General features: G+C 30.7%; 2 protein-coding genes across 3 annotated transcripts; one reads left to right on the top strand and one right to left on the bottom strand.

Annotated features, from left to right (window-relative positions):
* Positions 1-92: 92 nt before the first annotated feature.
* On the top strand, positions 93-11811 carry Nubp1 (NUBP iron-sulfur cluster assembly factor 1). Its single transcript, XM_088232388.1, has 9 exons — positions 93-299; positions 580-660; positions 1504-1664; positions 4655-4756; positions 4869-4959; positions 5925-5996; positions 7305-7507; positions 9455-9647; positions 11148-11811. Exons 1-9 carry the CDS (start codon positions 272-274, stop codon positions 11168-11170), a joined length of 954 nt encoding a protein of 317 aa, XP_088088514.1. The 5' UTR covers positions 93-271; the 3' UTR covers positions 11171-11811.
* A 128-nt stretch (positions 11812-11939) lies between these two features.
* Positions 11940-13027, bottom strand: ppl (glycine cleavage system H protein, mitochondrial). Of its 2 annotated transcripts, none has more exons than XM_088232391.1 (2): positions 12842-13027; positions 11940-12741 (listed from the first exon to the last, which is right to left on the bottom strand). In XM_088232391.1, the coding sequence occupies exon 2, from the start codon at positions 12734-12736 to the stop codon at positions 12230-12232; it is 507 nt and encodes a 168-aa protein (XP_088088517.1). In that variant the 5' UTR covers positions 12737-12741; positions 12842-13027; the 3' UTR covers positions 11940-12229. The 2 variants fall into 2 exon arrangements, with proteins under 2 accessions (XP_088088517.1, XP_088088516.1); XM_088232390.1 differs by having other exon boundaries at positions 11940-12764; positions 12842-13026.
* Positions 13028-17832: the final 4805 nt, after the last annotated feature.

Here is a 17832-nt window from a genome sequence, read left to right as displayed (position 1 = left end):
CATAACACATTCATAAAATAAAAAATAAAATTGATGAAGGTATGTAGGTAGATACTTTTTATTTTCATTACTCGTGCCTGTACGGCTGTACCTCGTCAGGGATAACTGCTGTCAGCTGTCAGATGTCAGATTGTCATAATTCATAATGTGGTGCGGAGCTTGATCTGTCATATTTCGTATTCAATTTTACTTTTTTGCTTCTGCATACTTTAATTTTATACAGCATATCGATTAATTTTAAAGATTACCTGTTTTTTTTAAATATATAAAAATGTCTGATAATACAGGAATACCAGAGCGTAAGTATTTTTTACTTGTAAATGAAGCATGTTTATATTCTAAATCTTTGTCTCCAAATTTAGGCATTATCTACTGTTTTTTTTAACGTATAATAATCTCTGGCATAGCCTTAATGTTTTCATCAACTACTGTCATTTCTGTAACTTGTTTGTCACATACCTAGATTATGTAGTAACTAGTTAAAGCTGTTATATAAATTAATCTATGTTGCTCCGAAGTCTAAATCATTAATTATTAGGACATCTTTATTTTTATAACTAAGTAACTTTTTTCATTTAGACTGTCCGGGAACTCAAAGCGAAGATGCTGGAAAAGCTTCAGCTTGCGCTGGTTGCCCAAATCAAAATATTTGTTCATCAGGTAAAATAATATTATAATCTATACTACTTTACTTACTTTAATATTTGTATAAATATCTGAGAGTTCTGTGTTGAAAATATAAAAAGAAGAACGGTTTTGTAATAATTTTGATATTGAATTGCCAAAGATTTCAAGTCTTCAAGGAATAGTATTTTATGCAACATTTACCTTTTAGTATAGTGGTTATATTGGCAACAATGGATATCTTCCTATGAAGACAATTGAAGTACAATTAAGTCTTGCCGACTCTCCTGTATTTTAAAATAATAAGACCATACATGGTGTTGAGATGATAATCCTTCATAAGGATTCTTTCTTCTTAGAGATTCATAAATATTTTTTTTAGAATTATGCAGTTTATAATCTGACAGTGATTATAATACGCAGGATCGAAACTTACACCAATGTATTTTCACTGATTCAGAATTTTAACTAGTTTGATTAAATTAAATATTCTCCAGTTGATTAAACTTCTTAGATTTTCATGGCCGTTCAGATGCACAATGAGTTTTTCTGTGTTTTTATGCCGTGTGTCAAATGACATATGGCATAATAACCCAGAAAAACTTATTGTACGCGAGAGAGAGTTGCTTCAAGTTTTATAACTTATCGACAGGTTTCATATTATTGCACCATATCCTGTACATACACTGTATCTTTACTCTAAGTTATATAGTTTTATTTTAATATTATATACTGTAGAATGAGCACTTAGAGTTGGTCACTTTAAACTTCAGGAAAATAAAAAGCTAACTGAAGATAAGTGATAGGAAGTGTGGATGAATAGTGATTACTGTAATGAAGCTAAGCTCTGTGTCTTTGGAATTGTTATTATATTTTCAGGTGAAGCTAAAGGACCTGACCCCGGAATAGCGCAAGTAAAAGAAAGGCTTGCCAACGTAAAACACAAAGTCTTAATACTATCAGGGAAAGGTGGAGTAGGGAAAAGCACCCTTTCTGCTTTGCTTGGGCGAGCTTTAGCTGCTAAATACCCCGAAAAAAATGTGAGTTGGACTTTTTACAACTTTACTTGCTAAATTACATTACTACTTTTGGGCTACAATAAATTGTAATGAAACGTTGAAATGTCTAAAGAAAAAACATTAATTAGTTTTCACCGTGTTGTTTTTATAATAGACAATATGAAAGACAGTATTTTCATGTTTAGAAACAACAAATTAAACAATAATGATTTATAGAGAAAACTTATATTCTTACACGGATATCCAAATCTCACAAACCCTGAATATTCTATTTCAGTTGCCTTTGCTTATTTGTACCACTTAATTAAAAAAAGATAACAAATTTGTATAAAATATTCATTAAATTAATTGTTTTTTGAGAACATTTTCATAAATATAAACATGATAAAGTAAACTCTAATGTACTATTTTAATAGGTTAAAGTAAGATCTTATCCTTCATCGACAAATATGAATGTACAAAATGTTAAATAAATAAATGTGTTTATATTATATGTGGGTCATGGACAGGTTTATGTGCACTTGGGACATATTTTAACGTCAATATTAGGTAGCAAAATTGCCTAAAATAGATAAATAATATATTTATATTTATGAATTTTATATTTTATTTGGAAAAACAATAGATGTTACATAAAAAAATAATAAAATGTAAAAAAAATAGTACATTCATCCAGTCAAAGTTTTTCACAAATGTAATGTTAGAACATATTAAACAATAAAGAAAAACACATAAAATATTATGACATTATTTATATTCAAATATTTTTTGTAATTTGTGCACTTAAAACAACCTTCAGAAGAAAAAAATAGGCAATATCGATGTCCAAATCTTGTGATTATTCCCTTTAAAATGTTTTGAGTGATTGAAATAATAAATCACATTATAAAGTAATGAAATAAGTATATTACTATCCATAAACCATTATGTAACTCTGTTTTAACCAAATTGTTACTCAGTGACTTCCTTCGGTAAACCTATGAGCTATAATATGTAGCTAAATATAACTTACCCGGTTATACCTACTCCGTACTTCATTGGAATTTCCAAAAATCATATTTATTTTGGAAATGTGACTCTCCGAACACTAACAGAATCCGTACTGAAAAAAATGCATATTATTTTATGAAGGTTGTTCTAGTTTGGTGGCTGTTACAGGCTGGTACCCATACCACCCTATCCCCTAGTACAGAATGGCAATACTTATTTAGGTCAAGTTTCAATCCTTCCTAATAATAGTCCTACACCACTACTCTATCACATTATGAAACCTTTTTGTATTGATTTTCAAAATAATGGATTATTTTGATAATATCTGCTTTTGTAAATTTGATTTTTATCATAAATTCTTTGTTTTATTTTATATAACTTGAAAAAGTTAAATTGCTAATGTTAAAATAATCTATGTCTAACTATGTACAATTTGAAATATTTCTATAATTATTTCACCATAGAACTCAACATTCTTGTGACCTAAAACTTCTGTTGATGCGGGTGAGATTTATCTAAAAACTCAACAGATGGAAGTATTGAAGAAATACAGGTGTTCAAATATAGGCAGAATTGTGAATGTTACGTAGTGTGTAATATGGCCACTTAAGCCAATGACAGGTCATAAGCACTGTAAATGCCTAGAGCATATTCCATTCTCTAAAATGTTTTCCGTCTCTGTTGTAATATGTTAGACAGTCTCATTTTAGTGTTTTATTTTCTATGAAAAATCAATAAATGGTAGGTTATTTTCATCCCAAAGATCACATTAATTTCCAACCAACTCTCAACCAAAGGCATCAAGATTCTAATAATAAAATTAAATGTATTGACAAGAGCTTGAATAGGCACTTATTTTATTAGTTGTTATAGTATTTGAATACATAATATACAGTCGAACTTGGTTATAACGATCACTAATTAGCGAGATCTCAGTTATAATGAGGAAACATTAGTAAACATTTTAGTTTGTGGTTTTCTCCATACATTTATTAACTTTTATAACAAGCTTCTTTTCGGACATACCGAACAAAAATATTGTCAACAGTTGAGCAAAAACTCAATTGTTTTAAAACATCATTTTCGAAATAAGAACCTAAGTAATAAAGTTTAAATGGGAGACTAACTTATTACCGATGCCGCTGGGCGTTGGGATCGGTTTACATTTATGATACTATGTAAGTGTCTAAGTACCTAATTGGTGTTTTTGCTGACAACATTGACAAAGTATGTGGTTGAAATTGCATGTAATAAATCCAAGCTTTGTAAACTTAGTAAGCACAGGCTCGGCACTCCATTACAATTTACAACTTCTTTTGTAGTTTATGAATGACGTCCTTGTTTCGGGGGTTTTTACAACGTTTTTTTTAATGTTCTATGGTCAACGCATAATGAACATTACAAGTGGGTGATGTCAAATCAGTTAAAGCCTAACCCTTGAATTGTAAACATGACTATTAACAAGCGGAAGTGTTTCAATTTGCAAAAGTTGCAATTATTTGTAAAATAGAACGTAGTGCGAAATATGTTGAAGTGTGTAAAAGTTTTCTCTATCCTTATCACATTGTCAATATTGTGAAAAAATACGTATGTTTATTATCTGAATTTGAAATTTAGAAAGTGGTATGGTTGAAAGCATTTATTATCATTTTCAATTGTGACAATATGCCATGGCGATTGGATTTAATAAACCTTTATCTGGTATAACAAGCTAATTCAGTTGGTCCCGTCTTCCTCCTAATAACCAAATTCGACTGTATTATAAATAAGCAATTTCAAAAATATTTTTCCCTTCATGTTAAAATAATTTATATCTTTATTCATCATCATCATCATCAAACCAATATCCTGTCATTAACTGGTATAAGTGTTTACACACTGTAACATTCACCATTTAAAAAAAATTCTCAATTTTTGTTATAATTTTTATCAATCTTAATAAACCTAGGGGGTAAAATCCAGTAGTTATCTACAACACTAAGACATACCCAAAATATTTCGACTCAACATTTTATTCTCAGATTGGAGTTTTGGATGTGGACATATGTGGACCAAGTCAGCCGAGGGTTTTGGGAGCTTCAGGGGAACAAGTTCATCATTCTGGATCAGGGTGGTCACCTGTGGTAAATTCTCTTATCAATTTTTAACCCAATTTATAACATACCATATTTAGCCGTATGAATATAAAAATATACTGTAGGTTATGTAAATTAAAAGAAGTGTTTATTTTTGTAGTATATCGAAGACAATCTCTCACTAATGTCAATAGGATTTTTACTTAGTAGCCCTGATGATGCCATAATTTGGAGGGGTCCAAAGAAGAATGGTTTGTTAAAGCACTTTATTATTTTACTTATAAAGGGTCTTTCATTAAGCGCTTTTTACCTTGAAATTAAAATAAAGCAAAGTGTGTATGAGACATCATCGAATTTTTTTATTCGTTTGAAAGGTCTATCGATGCCATTATGTATGGCATATAACATCGTTCAAATGTCTACTGCGGTTTCTCTAGGTCGCGCGCATCCGAAATGTCAAATTTTCCATGATTCTGGAGCATAAATCAGGCTGAGTTTGGCCGATAGCATGGGTTGTGTTGGCTTTGAGGACCGCTGTGGTTTGTGGCTTATTTGCATAGACCTGCGACTAAAGAAAAATCTAACAGGGTCAAATCGCACGATCTCGGTAGCCAGTTCACAATACCTCCACGTGAGATAACTATGCCCTCAAATCACTCTTGCAGAATGTCCAATGACCAATAAGGCATGAGCTGTATGGCATGTAGCTTCGTCTTGTTGAAACCACATGTCGTTGGTGTCCATATCATCCAATTTAGGCCAAAAGAAGTTGGTAATCATCACCCTATAGCGCTCGCCGTTGACGGTGATAGCCTGGCCAACGTCATTCTCAAAGAAATATGGATCGGTGAGGCTGCCAGCCCAAAATCCACACCTAACAGTGAGTTTTTCGGGATGCATTGGACGCTCTTGGATCTCATGTGGATTGGTATCATCCCAAATTTGACAATTTTGTTTGTTGACGTACCCATTCATCCAGAAATGGACCTCATCGCTGAAGATGATTTTTCGATGAAAATTAGGGTCAGCTTCCAACTGCTACAGAGCCCATTCAGCAAACACACGTCGTTGTCTATGGTCGTTTACCTTCAGTTTCTAGGTCAATTGAATTTTGTAAAAAAAAATATTAATTTATAATGTGAATGAAATAATACCAAACATGATTACATATTTTCTACTGAAAATAATTTAAACTTTATTCTTGATAATATTTCAGGAATGATAAAACAATTTTTGACTGAAGTTGATTGGGGCCAATTGGATTTCCTACTAATAGATACTCCACCAGGTAATAATTTAACTAATTTAGAAAATGGATTATGTATATTTAAAAAATGTATTTTCACAATTCTTTTTTTAATTTTTTATTTCTATCTGTCTTATAACTACATGAATATATATATTTTTTATTTTATTTAATATAATATAAAGTTACAACACGTTAACAAAAAGAAATACATAAAAAGCAAAAGTACAGAAACAAAAAACGAAACGAAATACCACACTAAAAAAGAAGCAACCTCTTGTACTTGCTGTGGGATTACAATATTAATAGTTGAAATACAAAATACTTATATATGTATTTCAAAAAGTAAATGAAGGCATATAAAACATTTTTTTATAAATAAGTGTATAAACATATGCATGCAATTATACACACATTATTAAGTATTATTATTTTATTCTATTATTTCATAAAATAATAGAATAAAATGTCAGGGGTTTTGGTGACAACAGTTGAGTTTGGATGTCAAAAAAATATTTGTTTTCTAATTAATTATAGAAATAAAAGACGACTGATATTATTATTATAATATTATATAATACAAAAATAAATACTTTTATAAAAGATGCCCATTATTGTAGGAGTTTAAACTTTTGGTCACTTACAAATTGGATTGGTTTTTCTACATAGTGTTGATAGTACATTAAAAACCCCAGTCTACATCAAATCATCTACGTGGATGGCAGAAATCATCTTTCATAGGATGAATTGCCAAAAAAAAAAAAAACTTTTATTTTTATCACTGTAAGAGGCTCCTCTGAATTGTAATTTTTATTATAATTTTTATATTTTAGTTATACGCAGTTGTATGCATATTTTTTTATTTTTTAAAGTTACATTTGCATTCTTATGATTTACACAAATATTCCAATTTTGGAGTCATTTTTAACGAGTTGTAAATAACTCACTATTAGAATATGGTAATCAAGTTACTGTAGAGTGGGGTTCGAACCTTGGACCTCTGATCCGTGAGTCCGCAACACTAGCCACAGGACCACAACCCGTTCAAACCTGTCTTAAAAGTACATATTTAGATATTTTTTTTTAGTTTCCAACCAATTTCTGTGATCACTCTCTTTTCGTAAATAACTTTGTGGTTTTTTTTTACCTCTTTATTTCCAATATTAATTAACTTTATAAAACAATAAATGTGAAGATTTAATTTCTTTTGACAAATATAAGTTAAAAGATTTGAGTCGTTTTTCTTAAAATATTATCAGTAATCAAATAATGAGTTTATTATTAAATACTAAAAAGTATGGTGAGTGATTAAATTCAATTGCTCACTTTAGATTGTTTTATTTTTAATAGGCACGTCTGATGAACACCTTTCCTTGGTAACATATTTAAGTAATGGAGAAGATTCGGGATTAGCGGGAGCAATATTAGTGACAACTCCGCAAGAACTCTCGTTGTTGGACGTTCGTAAGGAAATCACATTCTGCAAGAAACTTGGAATACCTATTTTAGGGATTATAGAAAACATGTCATCATTTGTTTGTCCCAAATGCAAAGTAAGTAAAAAATATGACACAAATAATTCTGTGGTCACAGGGTAAATGTTTTTAAGTCAATTGTATTTTAAAATGGCTACTTTTTTTAAGTCATCAAAATTTTACTATGAAAAAAACTAATTGTTTCTTCGAATTAATACAATATATACTTACCATGTCCACTCCCAAGGTGGAGCATATTGTCGCTTAGCTAACAACACCGCTTAAGTCATTTTTGTTCTGTTTACAGGATGATGAAATAACTGCTTATTTTATTCAGTTGAAGAGGAATTAGACCTTGAACTTTTAATGGGTAACAGTTTATCAATTTCCTTTAAAGACGTAATTTAGTAGAGCTTTCAATAAAATAAGCAGTTTTTTTATAGTTTAACGTAAACCCATATACTGACCTTTCTCATTACACATGCATATTGCTTAATCTTTCCATTTCTTTAGTATATATCATTGTTTAGGGTAATATCTTATATTTCTTTATATAACAAAATGCTATATTTCAGAATTAATATTTCCTAAAGGTCTAGTCAACTTCAAAGTTATTTTTCTCAAAACTACGATGTCGTGGCTTACTTCTTTTCACCACCATGATGAGGATCAGTGGCGGTATTTCCATAGAAGCCCATAAGCCGGGCTTGCCTATTAATTTTATTTCAAAATTACCAAATCTGGACCAAACGCTTAAAAATAATTCATTTCGTTGTTTAAATTTCGCGCCAAATGAGAATTAGAGATCTGTTCGACGTTGGTACTGTACGCATCCCGAGATCCGAACCGTATGAAATCCGTGTGCGCGAACGACACTATGTCTTCTTATCTCGCTCTCGCACGTGGGGTTCTTATGGGGCTTATTTCACGGTGCAATTCGCATGTAAACAAACAGTAAACTCATAAATTCATTCATTGAGTTTTATATGGGAATCTGAAGCCAGCTTCTTTAAGGTAAAGTTGGCAGAGAGCGTATCTTGTATTTCGTATCGAACAAACTTTACGATTGTTTATTATGCTCTTTTTTGCGGAATTTGATAATTTTAAACGGTTATTTTTATCTTCATTGATTAAAGACCCGTACTGGTTAAGATTTATGATAATTTACTTCATTTTGTGCAAACGTCATATATGAAAAGAATTCGGAGATGGCCGACGTTTCTTTTTTATTTGCCTATCTACTATCCTTTTCCTTTTCCAATATTTTATATCAATTATAATTTATCTTTATTATATTTATGCATCTATGGGTTCCGATGACTATTATTCAACTCTACGCATGCTATATTTTATTAATGTTACTTATTGGTAATGGTTGATATCTGAGGAATTACTTTATATAAAATAATATTGTGTTTTCTTTATTTCGTTTATTTAAACGAAAACAGAAAGAATATCCTATCCCACATGTGGATTTAAAAATATATATATGGGCTTGCCTTACTCGTAAACCCTAGGCACGCTACTGATGAGGATATATGTTTTTAAAAAGTTATCGATATTTAATAAAATTATAAATAAGTAACTCTTTCAACTCTGAACTCTCAGGTAAACATCCTGAATGAGGAAATCGAGTGGAGATAAGTCCGCCTCATAGTGTAGTGGTTGGCTTGTTTACCTACAATGCTTGAGGTGCTAGGTTCAATTCCTGAACGAATATATTATGAAATACTTTCACAAAAATGGTACAAAAATTATCCAGAATAAATTTACAGTGGTTCTGCACTGCAATATTTTATCGACTGGCATCTGAAGCGTAAGATTGATAACCTTATCTATGCATCTAACTTATCGATAACAGATGATCCAGATATACTTAATTTGGAGTATCTACTAATACAGTGCCCTATGCGTCACTTGATCCAGATTAAGAAATGATGTTTAATAAAATTAGGGTTTTTTTTAAAATTATGTTTCGCTTTGTCAATCTTTTTGGCAATTTTTTTTTTCACAAATTAATTTCAGACAGAGAGCGAAATATTTCCACGTGACAAGTCAACAGAAAGTGCAGGAAGGGGGATAGAGGGGATTGGAGTGCGGGTACTGGGACACCTCCCACTGGACCCCCGCCTGGCGTACTTGTGTGACCTCGGAAAAGATCCCATCTCGGAAATGAAGGATACTCCGGCCATTAATGCACTAAACACAATCATCGACAGTATGTATTTATTTTAATTAACACTTGGCTGCGTCTGGACGGATTAATAATGCAATTATATGTAGGAAAACTGTAATCCTTGACTAACAGTTTCGACTCAATGGCTTCAACGGGTAAAAAATCTGAACAATGATTACGTAGTGAAAATCTTCACACATTCACCGACCATGCTTGAGGTCCAGTGTTCGATTCCTGACAAGGTCGACATAAAAAACATGTTGAATATGTTGTTTTACACTGGAATTTTCACTGTCCCTGAACACCTGAAGCATGAGACTGATCACCTTTCCTTCCTGCAGCAGATGATCGAGATATGTTGCAATTGGTATAACAATGCAGTGCTCTATGATGATGGCCTCTCAGAATTTCACTAGAGTTATCAATATCAAGATAACAATCCTTAGCAACGTCGGACCTAACGGGATTTGGCGCCCCGTCACTTACTAAAAGGAGATGGGAATATACACGTTTGTAAATTAACTGTGGTCGTATTGTGTGCGCCTCAAATAATTTGTTCATAAAAAAGTATAGACGACTGTACGGCACTGTTTGTCAAAAATCTTACATTTATTTTTTTCATAAAAAGAACATGGCAATGCCACCTATGGATGATTGGTGTAAATATTTAGAAAAAATGTATAAACTTCTTTTATTTTCAACAAAATTCTTTTATACACTTTTTTCTCTCAAAAACTCACTCTCGTAGAGGTTAATACAATCATGTTATTCTCCCATCCGTTGTAAGCAAATGTCGGATCCTGTGTGCCAACTGAACCTGTGTTAGGTCCGGCTCTGATTCTCAGTAATGAGAAACAACAGAAAAAAAGAACTGTTTTCTCATTATCAAAATTCGGGCTATTCAAATATTTTTACTGAGAAATCATTACTATCAAAATTAATCATTACTATCGTAAACGTTAATATCTGTTTTAATTATAATTGAAAATAGTAGGTAATATATGCATTTTTATTATTTGTAAGATTTAAATTTAGATACAATCACCACCAAAGTGATGCATATTTTTCAAATTTAAATTCATTTTTACTCGACCAAAATAACATTACAAAACAAAATATTTAAGGCGTTAAATTGGGGCAACATACAGGACAGGAACCCTTGAGCAATGGCTCGATATTATGAAGGCATATTACTCTCCAATAGCAAGAATATTTGTCTCTTAAACATAAAAACAGATGTCGATCTCCAAAGTGATCATGTTCAGCTGCCCGACTGCTCTTCGGGCTCTTGAGGCAAGTTGGTTCTGGAAGCCGGGAAGTAAAACAGTATGTGCTGACACTGTCGGAGATAACCATCAGGAACATAAAAATTTATATCGATACTGAAAATTTATCATCATAATCTATTAAGCAGAAAGTACTTACTAAATATCTTTAAACACCCTGCACAAAAATGTGAGATTTTTAAGTCAGATTAAATGTAAGAATATATTGTATTTATTTCATATTCTTATTTCTATTTGCTCCAATTATTTTTTTCAGATTTTCTACTGCAATGCAAGTGATCAATACATCATATTTTAAATAAGAGACTAATGGTAATTTAATATTAAAATTATATAGTAATTGTTACCAACAACAGCAAATTGTGTATCCTAAAACTATGTTTTGTTACATTTAAATATATTCCATATTATTTCTTAAGTTTTGTTAATTTTTGTGAATGTTTCCCAGACATGAAAGATTATATAATCAACTCCATATAATACCATTCATTTTAATACATAAATATAATTCATATTCATAAAGAGATAACAAGTTTACTGTCCACTTGATTATTGAATGAATTGTCAAAATAAGTCATTCTGTTATCACCTAAATGTAAATACACAGCATCAAGATTGTTATTATTTGCCCAAGGATAGTGTTTTTAAATGTGATATCTATACAAATATTTATGTTTCTTGATATTCCAAGGGATGATAAGTGTAAACTTGTGTTTAAGTTGCTTTGACCTTCAGACACACAGAAAGACAAATATTGTTGTTAAAACTAAACTAATAAAAAATTATCACTGTTACTTAATTAATAAAAACGCCAATGTCATTATTTTAACATTAATAAAGTGTATTAATTTCGATTTCACTTTTTAAAAAAACATTGTAAACTGTTACTTCCATGTACATCAATACAAAATGAGCAAGTTTGTCTGATTTTTTTCTTTCCTGGCTGACCAACATATACTAAAAAAGACATGACAAAAAGTAGAATCACAATGAGAAAATCTTAACCCTACCTGTATTAATTAAATAAGTAAAAATAATAAAAAAAACATTTCAATCAGGCACAAATATTTAATTAAGAGTAAAGAGGCTGTAAAGTATAAATACTTTAAAATGTTTGATTAATATATTTTAAAACATTTGAGTTACTGAAGAAAGAAAACTATTAAGTTGAAAAAATTTATACAACTTAACCCATAAATATTATACACCAAAGGTATCATAGTGATACCAAGATAATTTATTTTACAATAACATTTAGTTTTGAACATGTGCTCACTCAACAAAGAAAAAAAATTAAATTAAATAATCGATAAATACAGTATCAAACACAACAAATAATTAATGACTATCTTTTTTTATAAATTCTTCATACTGCGATTCGTCCATCAGGTCTTCTAGCTCATTTGGCTTAGTAAGTTTCAACTTAAAGAGCCATCCTTTTTCATAACACGATTTATTGATTAAACCCGGCGTGGTTTCTACTTCTTTATTCTTTTCTAAAACTATTCCGCTCAAGGGCGAATAGAGTTCACTGGCAGCCTTCACACTTTCCAAGGCACCACACTCCTCCTTAGCCCCTAAAACGGCGTTGACTTCAGGAAGCTGAGCGAACACTACATCTCCCAAGGCCTCCTGCGCATAGTTGGATATCCCCACAGTTCCCGAATCCCCATCTAGTACAACCCACTCGTGTTTATCTGTAAACTTTCGAGTACTCCGGGACACGCAGCTTACACTTATACTGCGTATACATTTTCCGTTAATCATTTTTGGGCTTTGGGTAAAGTGGTGTGATGTCAGCTGCAGTGTGCATCTGACCAAAGGCGCACTTTTGAACAGTGTCATCTTAACTATTTTATATTTCCGAATTATTCTGTAAATTATAAATAATTTATAATTTATTTAACATTATTTCTGAAAAGTTTAAAATAAATTATAAAGTTTACTCACCAGGGAGAAACGCACAAATCGCAAATTCTCGGACCGAAACTATTTCAACCAATTACCCAATATACACTATGAGTACAATTGAAGCTCAAAAGCTTACTTAATATCTCAGTATTTAAGGGTTATCATATAGGTTATCATTTTTGCTAAAGTAATAAAAGTATTTAAAATTGACAGATATAAAGCATAGACAATAAGACAATTAACTTTATTATAAATATATACATCTTTGTTACATTCTTCAGACAGTTCATTAAAAAAGTATAGACAAATAATGTTTTTGAACGTCTATGGGGGTACGATTTATTTTGTAAACGTATTATAAAACTTATGACTATCATTATTATGTAAAATAATAATTTTTCATCCGTAAATTAAATAATGTAACTAGGTAAGGGTTAACATTTTTTTTTTCAGTAAAATAAATTTTCTTTATAATGCGTTTGGTTTAGAATGATTAAAAAAACGTTTTTTAGTATGAGTAAAAAATACCACATAAATGAAAATGGAACGAACAGAAATTTAAACGAGTTATTAATCCGAGACAGTGGTGTATTCCAAAGTTCTGCTTATAAACCATAAATCGCTTTTTTTAAAAAACAACTCTAAAATTAAAATATATGGGTAAACCACTATTGTACTAAAAGTATTTTCTCCACATACTCTAATCCGCTAGTAAAAGAGCTACTGTTTTAAAATTTTCATTTTGCATATCGCGATTTGTTGGATATTGTCATTTATCCTCTTGACAGTTTTGAACATATCGCAAAGATGAATGGCAACAAAAACTGTTATACCCATTAAAGTATTTTTATAAATTTAATAATATCAAGTTAGATTATTATTTTCACTATTGTGAAATTTCACACTCGAATGCCTTTCGTATAAGTCACTAGAAGATAAATCCCATAATCATGTATGTAGTACCGCTTGTTTAAAGGTTATTAATAATATAAATTTAATCAAGTTACAGTGAAAAAAATGTTAGTAGGTAGGTCTTACAATTGAAAATTTCAACACTAAGAGTTAACCAATATAGATTTGTTTTATTTCTTCGTTTGAATAATATTTTAACGGTAATTTATTATCTAGCATTAAAATCTATTATATTTTACACCGCAATTTTTTATTAAAAGGTCAACATTTTTTTATGTAAAAGTTGATAAATAATTGACACCAAACATAAAATAAAGAATCCATTTAACTTTATTTATTTACGTAAGTGTTGTTCAATATAATTATGCGAATTGATCGTTAGGTTGATAGGAAAATAATTAAATTATTATTTTGGAAATTTGTCTAGTAGGAACCCAGAATATAATGTCTATGGCGGATGGTTTCTAAACCCTAGCCACTTATATTATACACGGGTTGAGAAATGGAACCACAAATCATCTATGGTTAATGTAAAAATTTTGCCGCGCTTTTTACTTTTTATACCTACTCGAATGTTTCGTACTGTTACTCGTGTTTTATCAATTCAATAAAACAAAACTATTTAAAGTGGTATAAGACAGATAATCCAGGAAGTAAACAAGTTTTTGTGAGAGAAAACTTTCATTTCACCTCAAAACTGATTGCAGCTGAAACAGGAAAAGAGTTACGCAATGTACAATATTGAAATATTCCATTTTAGGGCCAGTTCCATAAAAAAAGTTAAACTAAATTAAGTTCAAATTTAAAATTGTTTCGTTTTCGCCAAAAGTAAAATAAAACTATTAATTTTGCACATTTTGTCAAAAATACAATTTAAAAAATATATTTTACCTAACTATTTTTATGCGACTGGCCCTTAGTGACACTTGATTATATCAAAATAATGTGTACATAGTAATAATTATTTTAAAAAAAACATTTATCACAAATGAAGAATATGGTATGTACTGAGCGCAGAGTTACCTCCAGAACCGTCACGAAAACAACAACACCTAGGAAAAAAGATGTACAAAAAGCCTTTGTTGATGTCGTCAATGTATACATATTATTCACTATTTTTAACCAATATTCATTTAACTCTTTTTGGTTTTTCATAAACTCAAATGTCCATGCATTTCATTGTTTCGATTTGAAAAAGCCATAAAATCTGAAATTCTCTGAAAGAGCTGGACCAATACCTAAATCCCTTGACTCATATTTATTTTATGTAAAAAAAAATTCACTTATCGACGTACCAATTTAAATATTTTTGCGTGATGTCAAGAAAACTGTTCCATTTGTTCTTATTGAGTGTATAAAAAGAGATTAAAAAAACGTACAAAAATTTACTCTAACAGTGATGCTGCGTTGTCCCCCCGCTTTCCCATCTGGAACATTGTTCCAATTCATGAAAGTATAGGACATTTATTAGACAATTTTTAAAAAAGAGTCATTGATACATTTCTGGTCATGCGACTACAATAGTAAATCCCAGCAAAATGCTCGTACAAGGTTTTCCTGTAATTTGAGTTATTTAATTCTAAAAACACGTACAACGTTTGCTCAAAGGAATTTTTCATTTGTGGCCCCAAGAGTGTTCAATGTCCTGGATGAAAATATTAAGTTCTCCAAAACGAAAGCCATTTTCAGGAGTTTGCAAGTCTGGATTTTGTCTAAGGGAAGATACCATTGTAGGAGACTGCTGCGAGATATTGCATAGATTTATATACTATTAAGCGTGTTGTTCATATACTCTTTGAAATATATGTATGTTATGTAATTTTTTTAAATTTAATTATGTACGTGCTTCCACTTTTCATTATGTTGTATCCCAACTCAACACAGGGCTCTTGGCCTCATAGCGTTTGGGATACGTTATTATTGTATTTTTTTGTAATATGTATGTATTTGTATGAATGAATAAATAAAAACAAATAAAATCAAATTTATTTGTGTTCCCGAAAAGTCAGTTATTTTTATTTATATTGCAATACTTTGGGCGATCGACGCGACTCCTTCAAGTAGCATGCATTCGTCTGCAATCTGCATATGCATAGATAATCACTGTAATATAATCACCTGTCAATGCAATTTTACGTCAAACACCGACTAAAGGTATATACGTCAGTTACCTACAATTTCTCTGGTCAAAATTCCAAGGCCGCCAAGTATGATATTAGTTTTTACCACTGTTTAGTTTTTGTTAAAACATTTTTAGTATATTTTTTTTATAAATTTGGTGGGAATTCGCTTGTTGGGAAATAAATCAAACAATTTTGTCACCCAAAATGCCTTACATTGTTGTTACTGGCCAATTAGCAACTACGCAATTAGGAAACGTAGAAGGAACTCTCATTGCAGGACTTTCTGCCCCAGAACGCGATAAACTTATTTCGGTAATATGCACGTTTTACCTCCTGGATACTGAAATGATTTAATTGATTGTTAAGTGCTATTTGAGTGTTTAAAATTGTAATATTTCACTAAATACGAAATATCCTGTTTGTTTACTATGATTTCTTTTTAAACATATATTTAACATCATAATGCTTTTTGAAATAGCTTATTCAAGCATATTTTACAATGATGTATGTTATACTTTAAGTATGAATCCGTATACTAATAATGTGCGTAATGTAAAGGATTACTTTTTATCACATTTCAATATGAACATATGTATGAACTGTAATCTTCATTTTTGGACCAAATGAATCTGACATTCAGGAAAAGAACTTGTATCTCTTCACCCAGGTTCAGAAGCTTGGGTGAAGAGATACAAGTTGGGAAAAAAATATATTTTAAAATTTCAGTAATAAAATTGGTTAATGTCGTATAATTCAAAAGTACTATTAGGTAAACGAGTACATGTACCTTACATAAATATTACCCTTTAACAAGCAAATATAAGAAGAAACACAATATGACTTGTACCGCTTCACCCAATTCATGAAGTTTACGCATTTAAATTTTAGATTGCTTTAAATTGCTTTAGAGCATCATCCGAAATTGTATGTTAAAGCTAGGGTTTCCTAGGACAGCGGTGCCCATATCTTAACGGCCGTAGTGAACGGTGATGCGGTGGACAGCCGTCGTAGTGGTGACTAGAGAGTGGTTTTATTTTTAACGGTGTTATCAACACCATTTTTATAGGAAACCACTCTCTAGTCACCGTTACGACGGCTGTCAACCGCATTAATGTTCACTACGGCCGTTAAAATACGGGCACCGCTGTCCTAGGAAACCCGAGCTTTAATATTTAAATCAGTAAGAAACTTTAAATGGCTCCCCGCACGACTTGTACCTCTACCTAAATGCCACAGAAATACTGCACTTATAATTAAAATACTCTCTGTAGACTTTATTTTAAATGCATGTCAACCACTTGACACTTAGATCTGAACATCCGTCTGTCAAGCATATTGTCGCCATTCAGGCAAAAGTCACTAACCCAAAAACATAACTTTGAGAAATCGTAATTTGAAAGTTTGGAGATTAAGGAAAAATTTTAATTTTTGTGTTTTGGGGGATTTATGTACACAAGATAATTCATTAATGTCTTTTTAATAAATTTCATTAGTAACTTTTTCTTTTTAATGCATTAAAAAATATCTAGAAAGTTCTTAATGTGGCAAGGTGGCTAAAATGTGTTTATGTGACTTTCGCTTGTTTATAATCTGGACAATACAGTAAGGTGAGTTTCTGAGAAGTCTGAGTTGGTGAAAGTAAGATAATATTAGAAATAATAGTTATAATGTTGTTAATTTTTATTTAAATACATATTTTATTAACATGTTCTTAAAAAAAATATTTGATGGGTTAGTGTTACCCAAAATGTATTTATTTAAAAAAAAAATATTTTTCTTTTAATAATTAAACAACTAAAAAAATACAAAGGTACATAACACACAATTTTTTAACAATTCTGTTTTTTTGTGGATAATAAATAGCATTTGTTTATGTGACAGATAGTTTTCAAATAATATATTCTAGTGTACAATACTAGCACAAACAAATTTTGTATGTTTACTTGGTTCACCGACAGGCACAAACACATTACATAGGCTGTTAAACATTTAAAA

This window comes from Micrasema longulum, unplaced genomic scaffold, assembly GCF_059751315.1.
Source record: "Micrasema longulum isolate JH-2025_06_02 unplaced genomic scaffold, ASM5975131v1 h1tg000978l, whole genome shotgun sequence".
Classification (NCBI taxonomy): domain Eukaryota; kingdom Metazoa; phylum Arthropoda; class Insecta; order Trichoptera; family Brachycentridae; genus Micrasema; species Micrasema longulum.
The sequence above is the reverse complement of the archived record's forward strand: the minus strand, read 5'-3'. Positions and strand labels throughout refer to the sequence as shown.

What these genes read in the sequence shown, in the direction of transcription:
- Nubp1 (XM_088232388.1), top strand. Translation starts at nt 272, where the DNA reads ATGTCTGATAATACAGGAATACCAGAGC. An exon ending in GAGGGGTCCAAAGAAGAATG is followed by an intron (nt 4,960 to 5,924) that starts GTTTGTTAAAGC and finishes ATAATATTTCAG; the next exon opens with GAATGATAAAACAATTTTTG. An exon ending in TTGTTTGTCCCAAATGCAAA is followed by an intron (nt 7,508 to 9,454) that starts GTAAGTAAAAAA and finishes AATTAATTTCAG; the next exon opens with ACAGAGAGCGAAATATTTCC.
- ppl (XM_088232391.1), bottom strand. Translation starts at nt 12,736, where the DNA reads ATGACACTGTTCAAAAGTGCGCCTTTGGTCAGATGCACACTGCAGCTG.